Source organism: Amblyomma americanum, chromosome 4 (genome assembly GCF_052857255.1).
Source record: "Amblyomma americanum isolate KBUSLIRL-KWMA chromosome 4, ASM5285725v1, whole genome shotgun sequence".
Classification (NCBI taxonomy): Eukaryota; Metazoa; Arthropoda; class Arachnida; order Ixodida; family Ixodidae; genus Amblyomma; species Amblyomma americanum.
Genome location: NC_135500.1, coordinates 50,311,902 through 50,327,952, shown reverse-complemented (window position 1 = coordinate 50,327,952; position 16,051 = coordinate 50,311,902). Strand labels below are relative to the sequence as shown.

The 16,051-nt window shown below is 48.7% G+C and overlaps 1 protein-coding gene across 3 annotated transcripts in view; it reads left to right on the top strand.

Annotated features, from left to right (window-relative positions):
- The window catches only part of LOC144127937 (uncharacterized), a 46,610-nt gene that overhangs the window by 10,446 nt on the left and 20,113 nt on the right, over positions 1–16,051 (top strand). For all 3 annotated transcript variants that reach the window (XR_013313637.1, XM_077660950.1, XM_077660953.1), the window contains exons 4-7: positions 2,620–2,740; positions 5,995–6,091; positions 8,290–8,415; positions 8,877–9,057. Coding sequence is in view for 2 of the 3 variants with exons in the window: in XM_077660950.1 (XP_077517076.1) it covers positions 2,620–2,740; positions 5,995–6,091; positions 8,290–8,415; positions 8,877–9,057 (525 nt within the window). In the remaining variant the exon portion in view is untranslated. The remainder of the gene's footprint in view (positions 1–2,619; positions 2,741–5,994; positions 6,092–8,289; positions 8,416–8,876; positions 9,058–16,051) is intronic.

The following is a 16,051-nucleotide window of genomic DNA, read 5'->3' as shown; positions in this document are numbered from 1 at the left end:
ACAAAATACAAACTACATCTACAAAATCAATTTAACAAGCAATGATGCACAGAGAACGAGAGAAAAAAAGGTAGGAATAAAAGGAGCAGAGTAAAGGTTTACAGTTTGGTTGCAGGCATGAATACAAATGATTATGCGTCTTTGATAGCTGTTATGAAACTATCAAAATCAAAGGAGCGAATGTTTCCAGGTAATGCTTTTCATGTTTCAGCAGTGCATGGAAAAAAAACGAATTTGAACACGTTAGTATGTATATGCATGGAAAAATTAAGGTACCAGTTTAAGTTCGTGATGTCTTCGTGTTGGTGTTTCTGGAGCAAAATTGCAGTACTTGGATGAGAGTGTGACCAAAGAATTGACTATGCAATGCAAGAATTTTAATGATTCGATGTTCGAGAATGTTGAGAAGAAGCCTCCTTGTGAGGGGAAGTGTATTCACTTTTAAACAGGGGTGCAGGACCGTTACCTGACTGATTGTGCTTGTTAGAGCTGCCTGGATTTGGCGAGGGCTTAGGGAGACCTGGATTGGATTAAGGAGAAGGTGACTTGTGCAGAGTAACTCATTCAAACACCGGGATATAAATTCATGTGGGCAAGGGAGCAGCAGCAAAAAACCAGTCATCAGACCAAATGCAATCAGCGTTAGAGTAATAGCGTACCTGAATGAAGAGCAATCAATGATTGCCAATGCCATTGCAGCCTTGCCCACTGAAGAATGGGTCCGTGTGCTAGAAATTTATACCCTTAATGACAGATGTCACAATGTGGCAGCAGTCGATGATTGGCTGATGAAGAGAAGGGTCACCAGGATGACTATATATTGCAGAAATAATTTGAAGTCGCACATGCCGGAGTTATCACGCAAGGGAGTGAGTGGGCAGTCCCAGAGCAAGTATCCGTTAGTTTCCGTGTGTTGTTCTAGGTGCAAAGGTGCTATAAGACGGAAGGAGCTGTGCCAGGCCATGTGATGTAGCTGGCGTCGAGGTCAGCGAGACAGCCGAGAAACTGCATGAAGAGAGCTTAAACATCATGCCGGTGCTACTGCAGCCTTGCCCACTTCATGCTAATGACAGCCTCAGCATGTACAACATCAAGGGCTTCATGTGCCTGGGTGGTGCTTAGGTTTGCGCAAAAGGATTTCATGCACCTGAGTGGGCAGCATGTGAAGTGAGTGACGCTTTGCACCTCAGCAGAAGTCGTCATGTTACCTCTTGCTTTGGCAGTACTACGTCCAGTGGAAAAGAGTGTTGCACATGAAAGCGGTGAGCCAAGCATGGCCAGTGTAGAATTTGATCACTTCACCAGGCACAGTTGCTGGAATTATCGAGAAATGTCGCTGAAGTCTTTCGCTTTCACCATGATTTTCTGGCTTATCCAAACTCTGTTTTCAGTAACAATGACTTACTACTTGCAACCTTGGCGTACCAATCGCTCAGTCTAACTAGATTTTGGCATTCCCTTCAGTGCAAGGTTTTGCTGCACCTGAAGCAAAAGGAAACAAGAAACGAATTCTGTTAATGAGGAGTGACAAGGAGGAGGAGGGGCGCCACCTCTTCGTCCCCATTTCCAGTTACGCTGCTCATTAAAGCAATGGTTAACTAGGCAAATGGGCATGCACCTGTTCTGTTGTGTGAAGATGGCAGTGAGAGTGAAACAAATTTTTGTCTATTCAAGAACTTTTACATAGCCTTTTTTTTCCTGCTAAAACGGATTGTAATGTCCAGCAAAACAGACGGGAGGTAGCTAGGTGCTTTTGACATCATATAAAATCAATATTTGTGCCTTCTAGAGCTGCTGACGGCCACCTTACGGATGCTTGTCCTGCTGTCTTGAAGTGATACACTTAGCCGTTCTGTGTTCCCATGTCCTTTTTCAGAAGAATAGCATAGTGTCGCGTGGCATATGAGTACCTTGCCTTCACAGCATGCCATAGTGGAGAGCTCCAGAGTGCATCTCTAGCCTCCTGGGGTATCTTCCATGTGCTCCAAAATGTTAGCACACGGGTGTTATTCCATTTCACCTCCATCTGTGTTCTGCTGCCAATGCCAGCTGTACTGGAACCTTTGAACGTATGCTGTAAAGCAGCAAGCTGTTGCAGCCAACACACCGTGGTGTGCATTTGCCTATAGTGTCTTTAGCAAAAGTTTTGAAGCTTCTTAATGTGAACTGTTCTTAAAGGCATTGTGTGAAAAACTGCAGGAGACACTTGAGCTCTGCCTTAAGGGTATAGTGCAATAGCGTTTAGAGGTAAATGCCCATATGTGCAGAATGGGTCGTTCTATACTTTACCGCCATAGATTGCTCAGAGTCCTCATACCACTCCTGGCGCAGTGGTGCAACGGTTATGTGGTGCGCCACTGCCCCGTCAGGTGGCTGTTTCAGAGACAGGCACCGATGGGGTTTTGCGACCCAGGTTGCTCTTCTCTGGGCATATTTTACAGACACTGCCACTGATTCCAGGTTCTCCGCTGAAGGGGACCCTTGACACTATTGCGTTAAAATTTGTGTTCCAGCAGCTCAACTACTGCAGAGTATGTCACTGTGAGTGCGTCAGATCTCGGTGGTCTAAAGCAGCCAGGGTAGCTGCACTTTGGGTAATGTCGACTATCTTTAATGCAGACTGGGCGTCCCCTAGCAGTGTTGCTGCACGGTGCACCGGGGAGCTACCGCGACTTCACCGAAAACCTGATTCCTCGACTGCTGAGCCGCGGGGTGGATGTGCTGGCACCAAACTACCCTGGTGAACTTTTATTTTTTTGTGTAAATTTCTTGGTGGCATGCCACCTTAAGCATGCACGTATTGGCTGGAGGACCAAAAGTGAGTGTGGCAAAACGTCATTTTGCTGTATACACGAAGGTGATCACACTTGGTTGTTGACTGCATGATCCCGCACCAGTAAGCGGCACCATTGCCCAGTACTTTTACTCAGAATACTGCCTTGCCAGGGATCGCAAAGTGGACAGCATTGGTGCAGACTTGCTGCAGTTTTGTGGAGAAGTACTAGAGCACAAGAGCAGGAATTTAAGCTGAGTGGAGGCAGCAAACAGCCAATTTGTGTATACTGTATAGTCATAACCTTGGGCTGTGTTTTCAAAGAGTAGTCTACCGACAACACTCTGTGCTGGAATGTTGTGCAGTGTGATAAATGTGCTAAAACTGACCCCCAACAAGAACAAAGTCGTATTTATCAGGTGCGTTCTGTGTGATGTGTTACAGATCAGTCCATGCACTGTCATTTGTGATGTTGACCTAATGCCATTCTTTTTCACATCAATTTGCCTGCAGCTCTATGTTCTAGACTAACATGCTCTATGGCATATCAATTTGCCCAGCTCAGTGCTTTATACTAATCATGGAGATTCCTACTTTGATGGCATTGACGGTAATATAACATTTTATTTGCTATTGCAGCCTATTTGACACATCACATTACATTGCACATAATGCATCACTTTATCATGCATCAAGTGTGTTTGGTTCAGTGAGCGGAATTCTAGGAATGTCGGCTGATTTTCATGACTGCATCACACTGATTGTTGCATTGCACAAGTACAGATGTATTGCTCAAAGTAACTTTTTTGAGTAAGATTGACCCTGATTGTTTCTAAACTTTATTGTTGCACTCCAAGATGGATGGCTTAGCCTTCACAACAGTTGTACATAAGTGCAGTGATGTAAGCATTTCTTTGGTTGCACTTGTATGATCCATAATCGCACAGCAAGTATGCTAGATCAGAAAGCATTTAGGAAATTTCTTGATGTTTGTACCTCCACTGTAGAGTAAGCACAGCTGTCAGGTCATTATTTTCTAAAAAAATATTCATTTATTTCATGTAGATTCTCTGTCTACAGGATTGGCCTGACTAAGACCTTTCCATGCCTTAATTTTGTGAGCTCAGCTTGAAAAGGTGCAGTTGCGGAATCCTGTCTTATGCCTGTACTTAATATAATTAGCTCAACATTAATTAGCCTTACATTAACTAATTTGAAACGTGTTATTCAAGTTCATTTCATATTTCAAATTGGTTTTCTGCATTTTACAATGGTATTTGTGTAAGACACATTGGTGTGAATGACACTGCTGTTATATTGTATGTGTGATAACTGAAAACGGTGGTGTCCACTTGCTGGTTGTTACAGGAGTGTGGACTGAGTTTTTGGTTGCGTATGTTGTTCTTTGGAATGATTTGTAAGACGTTAGTAACACATGAATCGCCATGCGGAATCCTTGTTCTCTCATGCTGTTCCCGGTTCAGTTTCAACCGCCCAGTGGCACCTGTGACATCAAATAAGTCTTCAAGTCATGTGAGGTACTAAAAACTGTTTTGCAATTTCTGATTCATTGTTTAAATTCATTTCAGCTCTTACGCCAGCCTGCCCCAAGAGTGGTGATGTGTCGGTTTTGCAGTTGGTTGAAATGGCAACAAATGAACAAATACTCTTATCAATGCAGCTCTTGTTTTATCTCAGATACAATTTGGTGTCATAGTAACAGTTCGGTTGTGGAAACAGAAACAGCATGAGAGAAGAAAATTGAATATAAATATTTCACAGGTGGTGATTTCTGTATAGTACATATCATAGGTTCTAATGCAGACAAGATAACCTCAGAAACCTCAACCTCAAAAGAGTTGGCAACATGTCCCTGCGGTCTTCTGTGCCCCATCTAAAATGTCCAAAATGTGCCCCAAGGTCAACAGCAGTGGTCCTGCGACTTCTGGCTGTGAAAAAAAACATGCAAAACTGTATGTCCAGGGCGTTTAGATGTGGTCTACGAAATCTCGCTTTCGTTTAGCAACGTATGTGTCAGACAAACTGGGCATTGTTTCAGCAAACGTGCCAGAGAACACACAAGATCGATAGGAAGGCATTAATTGGTCTTGCACCAGAATCTACCCGCCCACTGCCACTCTTGCAAGGATTACAATGATGAAAATTGTGAGCGACGGCTTGAGGAAATCAAAATTATAGCATGAAGTAAGAGTAGATCAGCGTGTGAACTATCAAAGCATTTTTTATCGCTCGAGGAGAGAGGCGACACATGCATCAGTACCACTTCAGTCTTCTTGCGAGCAAGTGAAATAAGCCTGTTAAGGAATAGCAGATAAAATGCTGTCTAGCCTGTTTTTAATGGGATAAATGCACATGCGCTCACTCCCTTCCTTCTAAATAAATGTACGAGTGTGTGTTTGAATATACTTAGCTGGAGCGAGCACCCATTCTGTCATGTCTATCTGTGTGCTCATCTAAAATACGTAGCGCTCAATTACTCTTCAAGTCCCGTAGTAAATGGTGACCAAATGGGGACTTGTCAAAGTAATGGTATCCCGAACTGTAGCAAAGTGTACAGCCCTGAAACAGCAAAGGTTGCTGTGTTTCAAGTTAGAAAACAACTACAGACTTTAGACCCTCCATTCCAGTGAAGAAGGGGCTGTGATGGCTGCACGACTGCCTCCTGCTTCTTCCACGCTTGCGCAGGAGGGCTCACTCGATAGACCAAGAGGCTGTCATGGTCCAGATCCGCTTGACATATGCAATTTCTGGCCTTGAGAAATTATGCCTGGTCACTTTGAACTTGCTTATATCAAGGAGAAACTTTTTCTTACTCTACTATTAGTGTAACACATGATCTAACCATGCTAGAATGTGGCTAGTAAAGATGACAGCGTGGCTGTCGGAGGTGGGAGTGTAGGGGAAGGTGTTATTTTGTTTTAATTTTTGGAAAAGTACAATGAAGACGACAAGAAAGGACAAAATAAGGACAACGCTTACCAACTCGCCCAGCTGTTGGTTTCTATATTGTTTTTTTCTTGCTGGGGTTTCCTGTGTCGATCTAATGTCTATCGTAATTTTGCAAACTGGGTGCCTAAAATGACAATATTAAATTAATGCAAACAATGGTAGAGCAGGCAGACACAGCATAGGTCTGTGCTGTTTCTCTCTTTGCTATGCCATCCTCTGGGCTTTAACTGTGGTCGCATCCTTCTTCACAGACATGGCCTTCAGCCTGCGCAACAAGTTCTACTGGCACACGGTTGAGGAGAGGACCACTTTGCTCAGGGACTTCTTTAGGCAGCTTGGCATCCGCAGGTGTGTCTTGTTATGTGGTATATGGCGCTCTTTTTTTTTTGTCTTCCAGTGGTAGGAAATGCCTGCTAAGTTTCCTTCTTTTTTGTTTTTCTTAAAATTGGGGTTTTACCTCATTTGGCATTGAAAAAATCATCCCCCTGTCTCGCCAAGGCAAGCTCTCCTTGTGTTTTTCCTTCATTCAATAAAATGCTCTTTGTGAAGGAGTCTCTTTCCATACAAGAACACAGGTTCATGTTAATGTGATGTGTAAACAAAATGGGCTGTGATGATGCATCGGTTTTGCAGTTCGGGGAATGCAGAAAGACAGGAGAACTGGGGCTATTGTTGAACTATGATTTTGAGTTTTTCTCGCCTGTGTCATACAATTCCAGAAGTGACAAGTGTGGACATAGGCACTGTTTTTTTATCTATAGCCACTTTCTATTGCGTGTTTACTGCTTCTGCATTTTTTGATGCGTTAGCATTAGAAGCCAGTTCGGGAAAAAAAAAAGTCGTTGGAAGTCAAATCAGCTGATTGGCTGGAAGCAAGCCACATCACTTGTGGTAAAGGCATCAAGAGCTTCTAATGCTGTTTCATTGCCAACACATTTAATTAGATCTCCCTATGAATATTTCTGTGCGAGATGTGCATGAAAAAAATGAAATGAATGGCAGCACAATGACAACGGCACAAGAAAGAGACAACACATGCGCACGCTACCAGCTGCTTATTAGATGGGAAGGAGGCATATTTATAATCCTCAGCACAAGTATGTGACACTGCGCATTATCACTCCGAACCCAGCCAGTGACAGGAAATCTGCATGAAAACAAGACAGCACACATGCAATCTCAGAACCCCTTCTTATTTCCTGCTCATAAAGTACTGGTTTCTGATAAATGCTTTTTGAAACCAAAGAGAGGAATAAAAAATTTTCTTAGCAAAAGCAGTGTCGAGCATTCGTAGCAAAAGCAGTGTGATACATTCGAAGCAAAAGCAGTCAGAAAGCTAAAAGCCAAACACAAAACCCACCACAACACCAAAAAACACCCTTTATTAGTACACAGAATGCTAGACATGAAAGGAAGGAACCTCGAGTGGTACATGCCTTCATATAAAACTTTCCAAGATAAGAAATTTCATCTCTTTGAAGGCCTACAGAGGTGTCATTAACACTCGTGCTTCCCTTCTTTTTAATCAAAAATCTGTGGAGAATTTCACGCCCCACCTGATCGCAACTCCTGCCTAGGATCGTAATACTGCTAAGCTTAGGTATCACTAAGCACATCTGTTAGTGGCACCTGTGTAGCCCTATCCTTGTCACGGCAATACGTACTGATACTGAGATGGTAGTGCTCCGTTGTCGGAAAGTCTCATAATTTGCGATGCACCGAGATAATCAGAAGCATGGTTTGTTCAGAATTTTAAACGATCCCACATAAAGAAAAACATTTTTTTTCTATAAATTTCTGCTCCATGCTTCACTAATTTTTTTGCTTCCAGACAGATGTAGACCCGAGAACCATAAAAAAAAAATCAGTAGAAAAATCGGAAGTGGTGACCAATCAAATAGATCATTTTATCCCTTCCTAACAAAATTGGAGATTGCAGTAACTTTAGTGCTGTCAGTTTGACACTCTCGTGTTGTAGTTTGGCTTCAGAGGAGCTCTAGCTTTCACCTAATTTAGTTAATCTAAACATCTGGGGAGTCTATAAGGTTCTGATGGGAAAAGTTTTGCTCAGTTCATCAGTCAATGGTGAAATTTCGTTTTTAAATATGACCTGATTCTCACCTCGTGCTTTGTTTCTCTGTGATGTTGGTATGAGGTCCCTGCATGGTTGCAGTGTTCTGTATTTTGCATACAAGTCCAGTTTTTTGCTTATGTATGTAGTCAGGCCGTAATAAAATGCAAATGGTGCCCGTGAAGAAACCAAAATATTTCACCAGTGTATACTTTCAGATGCAGTATACAACTAGCACTTGGTTCATGTTTCTGAGTAAATGGGTTTGCCGAAGTACATATTTATTAACCGGTTATATACGAATATCTCTGCAAAGTAGAAAAGTACGCAATATGCTTGTTTGCATTTCGTTGCGGTCTGACTCTATATGTAGGTGGCTTCCATAAAAATTTAGTCGTAGTGCATGTGCCGCGTTCTTTTGTCCTTTGCATTTTTCTCAGTGCAATCTCATTTCTTCTTTTGGCGCACTGTGCAGGATCAACACGTTGATTGCCCACAGCGCGTCTGTCTACCCCAGCCTGAGGCTGCTCACGGAGGGAGAGGCTGGCCCAAAGATAGACTCACTCGTCTTCTTGGCACCAAACTCCCACATCACCCCGAAGTGAGGCCACCTGCTTTCATGGCCACAGCTCCCTTTTCCGTGCTGTGTGCAGCCATGCAACAATGTTACTAAAGAAGCCGTTATATATCTTTGCAACCGACTTCTAGCTGTAAGCCCATTCCTTACCACTAGTAGCTTTCATGTCCAAAGGCAACAGGCGCTTGTATCCTAGGTAACACTTTCCACCTAGTATTCCTTGTGCACACGGTGCTGTTCTGGTGGTTGATGGGGGGGTGTCATGATGATGATGATGTCCCCAAGAAGGGCACAGTGTCTACTAATCAGGGAATCTGGGAATTTGACAAAGAAACTCGTGCATGTGATCACAACCCGCTTGTACCGCAGTTGATGCTGAAAACCCTGGGAAGTTACGAGAATGCCCCTTCAGTCTTTTTATTGGGGTGCATGGTTCATGTAGAAAGCGCAGTGTATTGAGATCAAGCGTGTCTGCCTCTCTCCAGCTCCCTGAAGCCCGCCTGGCTGACTGGGTGGCTGATGCAGGCATACCGCAACTCCCTCCTGCGGCCCCTGGTGTCAGCGCTGGTACTCTTTGGCTGCTACTCGGGACTGCTGCCCGTCAAGCCGGTGGTGCAGGACGCCCTCCTCTCGCTCACCACCTACAAGCTGTCGGGATTCGACAAGGTCAGGGGGCGCCCAGAGGGAGTGTGGGGAACAGAATACTTCTTGCTGCACTGGCATCTAGCATAGATCTTCGAGTTCATCATCATCATCACACCATAGCAGTCATCATCATTTGTTTAACTGTCGACACTAAGCCTAACTACATTCATCGTTCCATCGCTCGTTGGAGTCTGGCATGGCCAGGATATTGGCAGGTGGCTGAGCACATTTCTCAGTAGTTAGGGCAGCTTCTTTACTGGCTGTTCCTACTTCACAGCTGTGTCCACGCACCGCTTACGATTTCCTCTCACACATGCACTTGCTCTGTGAGGTTGTGTCATGCATGCCCCTCAAGGCACGTAAGCCTCCATGATGAAAGCTTGTATTATATTTTTCGCTGATCTTTGCCACGGCTGTTTAATCTGCATTGCTAAATGAGCCTACAACCAAGGCTGAGAGTAGAAGGCGGTGAGCAATGCATGTCGGTGTAGCCCCTTTCAGGCTTCCAGGTTGGTGGTCACTGATTGTGCGCAGTTTACAGCCGTCAATTGCTAATGTGTGGCAGGGCTGTCCAGGTGAAGCGAACGTGAAGGAGGTGAAAAAGGTGCTAGTTAGCAACAGACTGGCACATCTATCTGGTTCCCTCTGCCTGGAACTTCGCTTTTTGGTGCAGGTGTTTGTGTCTAAATGTGATGTCGTTGGAAGTTATATGTGATCAATTTGACGAAGATTATGTCATGGAGTGATGTTGGCTCCAGTAGCCTGGAGCTTCTTGGCTTGCTTTACGTCCAAGACAGTGCTAGCTGTAGAAGGACATCTTTCGCCAGAGTGTGTAAAAATCGATTTCCTTGTTCATGACTATATTGGGCTTCTCTGACGTGGTGGTCAGTAATGTGGGAACAAAGAGCAGCAGATCCGCTTATTATTGGCTATACAACAGGTATATTATTGGCTACATGTTAGGACAGCAGCGAGAGAAGCGCCGGAGACAACGCGAAGAGAGCGCACCTTCAACTGCTCTGTCGAACAAAGGTTCGCACTAGGCAGGCCGGGCAGCAGCGCCACCAACAAATGCAAAGAGGGCGGTCCTTCAAGTGCTCTCTAGATTGAAGTCTGTGCTAAAGAGGCCACGCGGCGCGCAGCAGCGAGAGCAGCGCCGGCGACAACGCAAAAAAGGTGGACCTTCAACTTTTCGGACTAGATCCGTGCTAGAAATGCCACGCAGCAGAGCATTCAGTGGTGTTGGCAACAACGCGAAAAAGATGGACCTTAATTACCCTGATAACTCTGACGAGGTTCGTGTTAGGACAGCAACGAGAGCAGCGCCGGAGACAACAACGAAAAGAGCGGACGTTCAGGTGCTCTCTCGAACATGGTTCGCGCTAGGCAGGCCGCGCAGCAGCGAGGGCACTGCCGGCGACAACGCGAAGAGGGCGGACCTTCAACTGCTCTCTCGAACGAAGTTTGCGCTAGGCAGGCCGCGCAGTAGTGAGAGCAGTGCCGGCAACAACGCAGAGGGCAGACCTTCAAGCAGACTCGGGAACTTTTTTGAGTGGGTGGGGGCAAGACTTCGAGCTGTTTTTGTTATTTATTTAATACTAATTTACATAAAAAAAATTAGGTTTTATTATTTTTTTTTCAGTGTTCAAAGATTGATGCGAACTGCCACGTTGTGGTGACGACACTCGAACAGTCAGGAAGACAATGAAAAGGCTTCCAAAAGAAACTGTTTAAGGGGCTGACTCGCGTGCACTAAGAAATGAATGACTCGGCAGCGGCGATAGCCACAAGCGTGCTCGGCGGTCATCGAACTGAATGCATGCAGTTTTTGACCGCCCTGAATTTAAAGCTGTCAAGGAACCTTCGAGATAAAGACTAAAAGCAACTACAACAATCTGGAAAAATGTGGAAGCATTTGCAAGTGGCCATGATCAATGGACATAAGTCTGGTCACATCTCGCATTACAAAACAAAATGATAAAGCCGTGTGCCGGCGGTTTTCAGTGCGAACGAACAAACTGTGCAAAGATTCATGGCAATCTGATACAAATTGAAATGTGAAGCTTTACTCACAAGGAGTGATCAGTTGTATTAAAAAAGTTCATGTATAGTTTGCTTAAATTCTGCTAATCATATGATCATGTACACTGGTCAGACAGTCGACTTCTGTTTGGATATGATGGTGTGGGTTACTCATACATGAAATGCTTTACAACTGGCTACGAAGCCAATTAAGTAGCTTAGCCACACTGTGCTTTGCATTAAAAGAGTGCTACAACTGAAATGTTTTAATTGTCAGAACTCTGATCCAAGTGCAAGCAATTGGAGACTGGGGGGGGGGGGGAGGCGACCGCCCCCCTGTTCTGGGGTCCCTGCCTTGAAGTGCTCTCTAGAGCGAAGTTCGCGCTAGGGAGGCTGTGCGCACAGCAGCGCCGGCGACAATGCAGAGGACGGACCTTCAACTGTTCTCTCGAACGAGGTTCGTGCTAGGCAGGCCGCGCAGCCGTGAGAGCAACGCCGGAGACACCACAAAGAGGGCAGACCTTCAACAGCTCTCTCGGACGAGGTTCGTGCTAGACAGGCCGCGCTGCATCGAGGGCAGCACCGGCGACAATGCGAATAGGGCGGACCTTCAACTGCTATCTCGGTCGAGGCTCGCCCTAGGCAGGCCGTGCAGCGGCGATAGCAGCGCCGGCGGCAACGCGAAGAGGGATGACCTCAACTGCTCTCGAACGAGGTTTTCGCTAGGTAGGCCATGCAGCAGCGAGAGCAGCGCCGGCGACAACGCAAAGAGGGCAGATCTTCAGCTGCTCTCTTCGCGCTAGGCAGGCCGCGCAGCAGCGAGAGCAGCGCTGGCGACAACGGAAAGAGGGCAGACCTTCAACTGCTCTCTCGAACGAAGTTCGCGCTAGGCAGGCCACGCATCAGCGCTGTTGGCAACGCAAAGAGTGCGGACCGTCAAGTGCTCTCTAGAACGAAGTTCGCGCTAGGGAGGCCGCGCTCAGAGCAGCGCCGCCGACATTGCACAAGGCGGACCTTCAACTTCTCTCGAAAGAAGTTCGTGCAAGGAAGGCCGCACAGCCGCGAGAGCAGCGCCGGCGACACCACAAAAGGGGCAGACTTTCGACTGCTCTCTCTAACGAGGTCCGTGCTAGGCAGGCGGCGCAGCGGCGTGAGAGCAGCGCTGGTGAAAACGCGAAGAGGGCGGACCTTGAACTGCTCTCCCGGACGAGGTCCGTGCTAGGCAGGCGGCGCAGCGGCGTGAGAGCAACGCTGGTGAAAACGCGAAGAGGCCGGACCTTGAACTGCTCTCTCGAACGAGGTCCGTGCTAGGCAGGCGGCGCAGCGGCGTGAGAGCAACGCTGGTGAAAACGCGAAGAGGGCGGACCTTGAACTGCTCTCCCGGACGAGGTCCGTGCTAGGCAGGCGGCGCAGCGGCGTGAGAGCAGCGCTGGTGAAAACGCGAAGAGGCCGGACCTTGAACTGCTCTCTCGAACGAGGTCCGTGCTAGGCAGGCGGCGCAGCGGCGTGAGAGCAACGCTGGTGAAAACGCGAAGAGGGCGGACCTTGAACTGCTCTCTCGGACGAGGTCCGTGCTAGGCAGGCGGCGCAGCGGCGTGAGAGCAGCGCTGGTGAAAACGCGAAGAGGCCGGACCTTGAACTGCTCTCCCGGACGAGGTCCGTGCTAGGCAGGCGGCGCAGCGGCGTGAGAGCAACGCTGGTGAAAACGCGAAGAGGCCGGACCTTGAACTGCTCTCCCGGACGAGGTCCGTGCTAGCAGGCGGCGCAGCGGCGTGAGAGCAACGCTGGTGAAAACGCGAAGAGGGCGGACCTTGAACTGCTCTCTCGGACGAGGTCCGTGCTAGGCAGGCGGCGCAGCGGCGTGAGAGCAGCGCTGGTGAAAACGCGAAGAGGCCGGACCTTGAACTGTCTCTCGAACGAGGTCCGTGCTAGGCAGGCGGCGCAGCGGCGTGAAAGCAACGCTGGTGAAAACGCGAAGAGGGCGGACCTTGAACTGCTCTCCCGGACGAGGTCCGTGCTAGGCAGGCGGCGCAGCGGCGTGAGAGCAGCGCTGGTGAAAACGCGAAGGGGGCGGACCTTGAACTGCTCTCCCGGACGAGGTCCGTGCTAGGCAGGCGGCGCAGCGGCGTGAAAGCAACGCTGGTGAAAACGCGAAGAGGGCGGACCTTGAACTGCTCTCCCGGACGAGGTCCGTGCTAGGCAGGCGGCGCAGCGGCGTGAGAGCAGCGCTGGTGAAAACGCGAAGAGGCCGGACCTTGAACTGCTCTCTCGAACGAGGTCCGTGCTAGGCAGGCGGCGCAGCGGCGTGAAAGCAACGCTGGTGAAAACGCGAAGAGGGCGGACCTTGAACTGCTCTCCCGGACGAGGTCCGTGCTAGGCAGGCGGCGCAGCGGCGTGAAAGCAACGCTGGTGAAAACGCGAAGAGGGCGGACCTTGAACTGCTCTCTCGAACGAGGTCCGTGCTAGGCAGGCGGCGCAGCGGCGTGAGAGCAGCGCTGGTGAAAACGCGAAGAGGGCGGACCTTGAACTGCTCTCTCGAACGAGGTCCGTGCTAGGCAGGCGGCGCAGCGGCGTGAGAGCAGCGCTGGTGAAACCGCGAAAAGGGCGGACCTTGAACTGCTCTCTTGGACGAGGTCCGTACTAGGCAGGCGGCGCAGCGGCGTGAGAGCAGCGCTGGTGAAAACGCGAAGAGGGCGGACCTTGAACTGCTCTCTCGAACGAGGTCCGTGCTAGGCAGGCGGCGCAGCGGCGTGAGAGCAGCGCTGGTGAAAACGCGAAGGGGCGGACCTTTAACTGCTCTCTCGAACGAGGTCCGTGCTAGGCAGGCGGCGCAGCGGCGTGAGAGCAACGCTGGTGAAAACGCGAAGAGGGCGGACCTTGAACTGCTCTCTCGGACGAGGTCCGTACTAGGCAGGCGGCGCAGCGGCGTGAGAGCAGCGCTGGTGAAAACGCGGAGGGCGGACCTTGAACTGCTCTCTCGAACGAGGTCCGTGCTAGGCAGGCGGCGCAGCGGCGTGAGAGCAGCGCTGGTGAAAACGCGAAGAGGCCGGACCTTGAACTGCTCTCTCGGACGAGGTCCGTGCTAGGCAGGCGGCGCAGCGGCGTGAGAGCAACGCTGGTGAAAACGCGAAGAGGCCGGACCTTGAACTGCTCTCTCGGACGAGGTCCGTGCTAGGCAGGCGGTGCAGCGGCGTGAGAGCAGCGCTGGTGAAAACGCGAAGAGGGCGGACCTTGAACTGCTCTCTCGGACGAGGTCCGTACTAGGCAGGCGGCGCAGCGGCGTGAGAGCAGCGATGGTGAAAACGCGAAGAGGGCGGACCTTGAACTGCTCTCTCGAACGAGGTCTGTGCTAGGCAGGCGGCGCAGCGGCGTGAGAGCAGCGCTGGTGAAAACGCGAAGAGGGCGGACCTTGAACTGCTCTCTCGAACGAGGTCCGTGCTAGGCAGGCGGCGCAGCGGCGTGTGAGCAGCGCTGGCGAAAACGCGAAGAGGGCGGACCTTGAACTGCTCTCTCGGACGAGATCCGTGCTAGACAGGCCCCCGTAGCGGCGAGAGCAGTGCCGGCAACAACGCGAAGAGGGCGGACAAGGGCGTCGGCAGAATTTTTTTGCAGGGGGGGGGGTTGGTTGCTGGCGCTGGAGGGGGGGGGGGCAGCAGTATGTTCACAGCCAAAAAGCACTATTTGTGGAGTAAATTTATTTATTTTTTAATAAGTAAATACGTAAAATACCTGCATGAAAGAAAAATTACAAACAGCAAAATGATGCGTGGCTTGGAGAGATACATGGTAGCTTATTAACGAACAAACAATTAAAATTAATAAAAAATTGCAAAAAGGTACTATCACTTCATGGAGAAGAGTGCTCAGTATTGCTGCGTGCGGGTTCTCGACTCACCCGAATTGATGACCAGCACACAGCACAATATGTTCACAAACACGCAACTACAGTCACTCAGTCAGTCTTCCTTGAACAGGAACTGCAGACGCAGCGGATTTTTCTGGGCGAATTGCGTGATGGCACGGGTGTTAAAGTCATTTCTGTGCTTCATTGCACGCTCTCAGTGCACACTCATCATACAAAGGCCGTCCAGCCTGTCGTTTGTCATCGTTGAGCGTGCCAGGTTTTCACTCTCCTCATGGTACTGAAGGAGCGTTCTACCGTACAGGTAGTAACTGGCAAAGCCAGAGCCACCTCTATGGCTTTTTGAACACCGGGGTAGAATGTCTTGGCCTGATCTAGAAGCTTGCAGTAAGTTATTTCTGATGGGTCGCTAGTTTTGTTGCACCACATCTCGTACCAAGAGATGGCCTCTTCCTTGAAGTTGTCAATGCCGTAAAACCATTGGAGTTCTTCGACGAAGGCAGCGAACTCAATACGGCTCAACTGCTTCATTTTTTATGGATGCAGCTGGAGAAGTTTGAAGCACCTCTCATCGCTTTCAGAAAAGCGGCGAGCTAAAGAAGCAGTGAGAGAGTCCAAGTACGGCACATATATTGCCACACGGTAGTATTCCTTTGGCGACTGAATCCCGTAGTTGTCTCGGTGGGCCTGACGACAGACTTGTCTTGGTACAGATATCACCACATTTAAGTGATTGGCTGCCTCTCTTACTGCATTCATGATGTCAGAGAACCCCTCTACAGTGTTTGTGCGGTGGCCGCGAAAAATGCGTTGCAGCTCGGTGATGTGGTCATGTACAGAATGGATGTCCATAGATACACCTTGCAAAACATTCGTAACTGGTTCGAGCCGAGCGCTGTATTTCGCTACAATGTGCAAGCAGATGATGAAAGATGAGATTGTTGTTGCGCAGTAGAGGATATGAGCTCATTGTCTAGTTGCAGCGTTCGAGCATGATTCCGTTGACGCGAGCTCCTCGAGTGTTTCGACTATGGCCACGTAATGCTGAGAGAAGTTCCTAATAGACTTGTAGTTTGCAGACCATCTTGTCTCACACAGCATCGGAATGTCGGGTACCAATTTTCTCCGGAG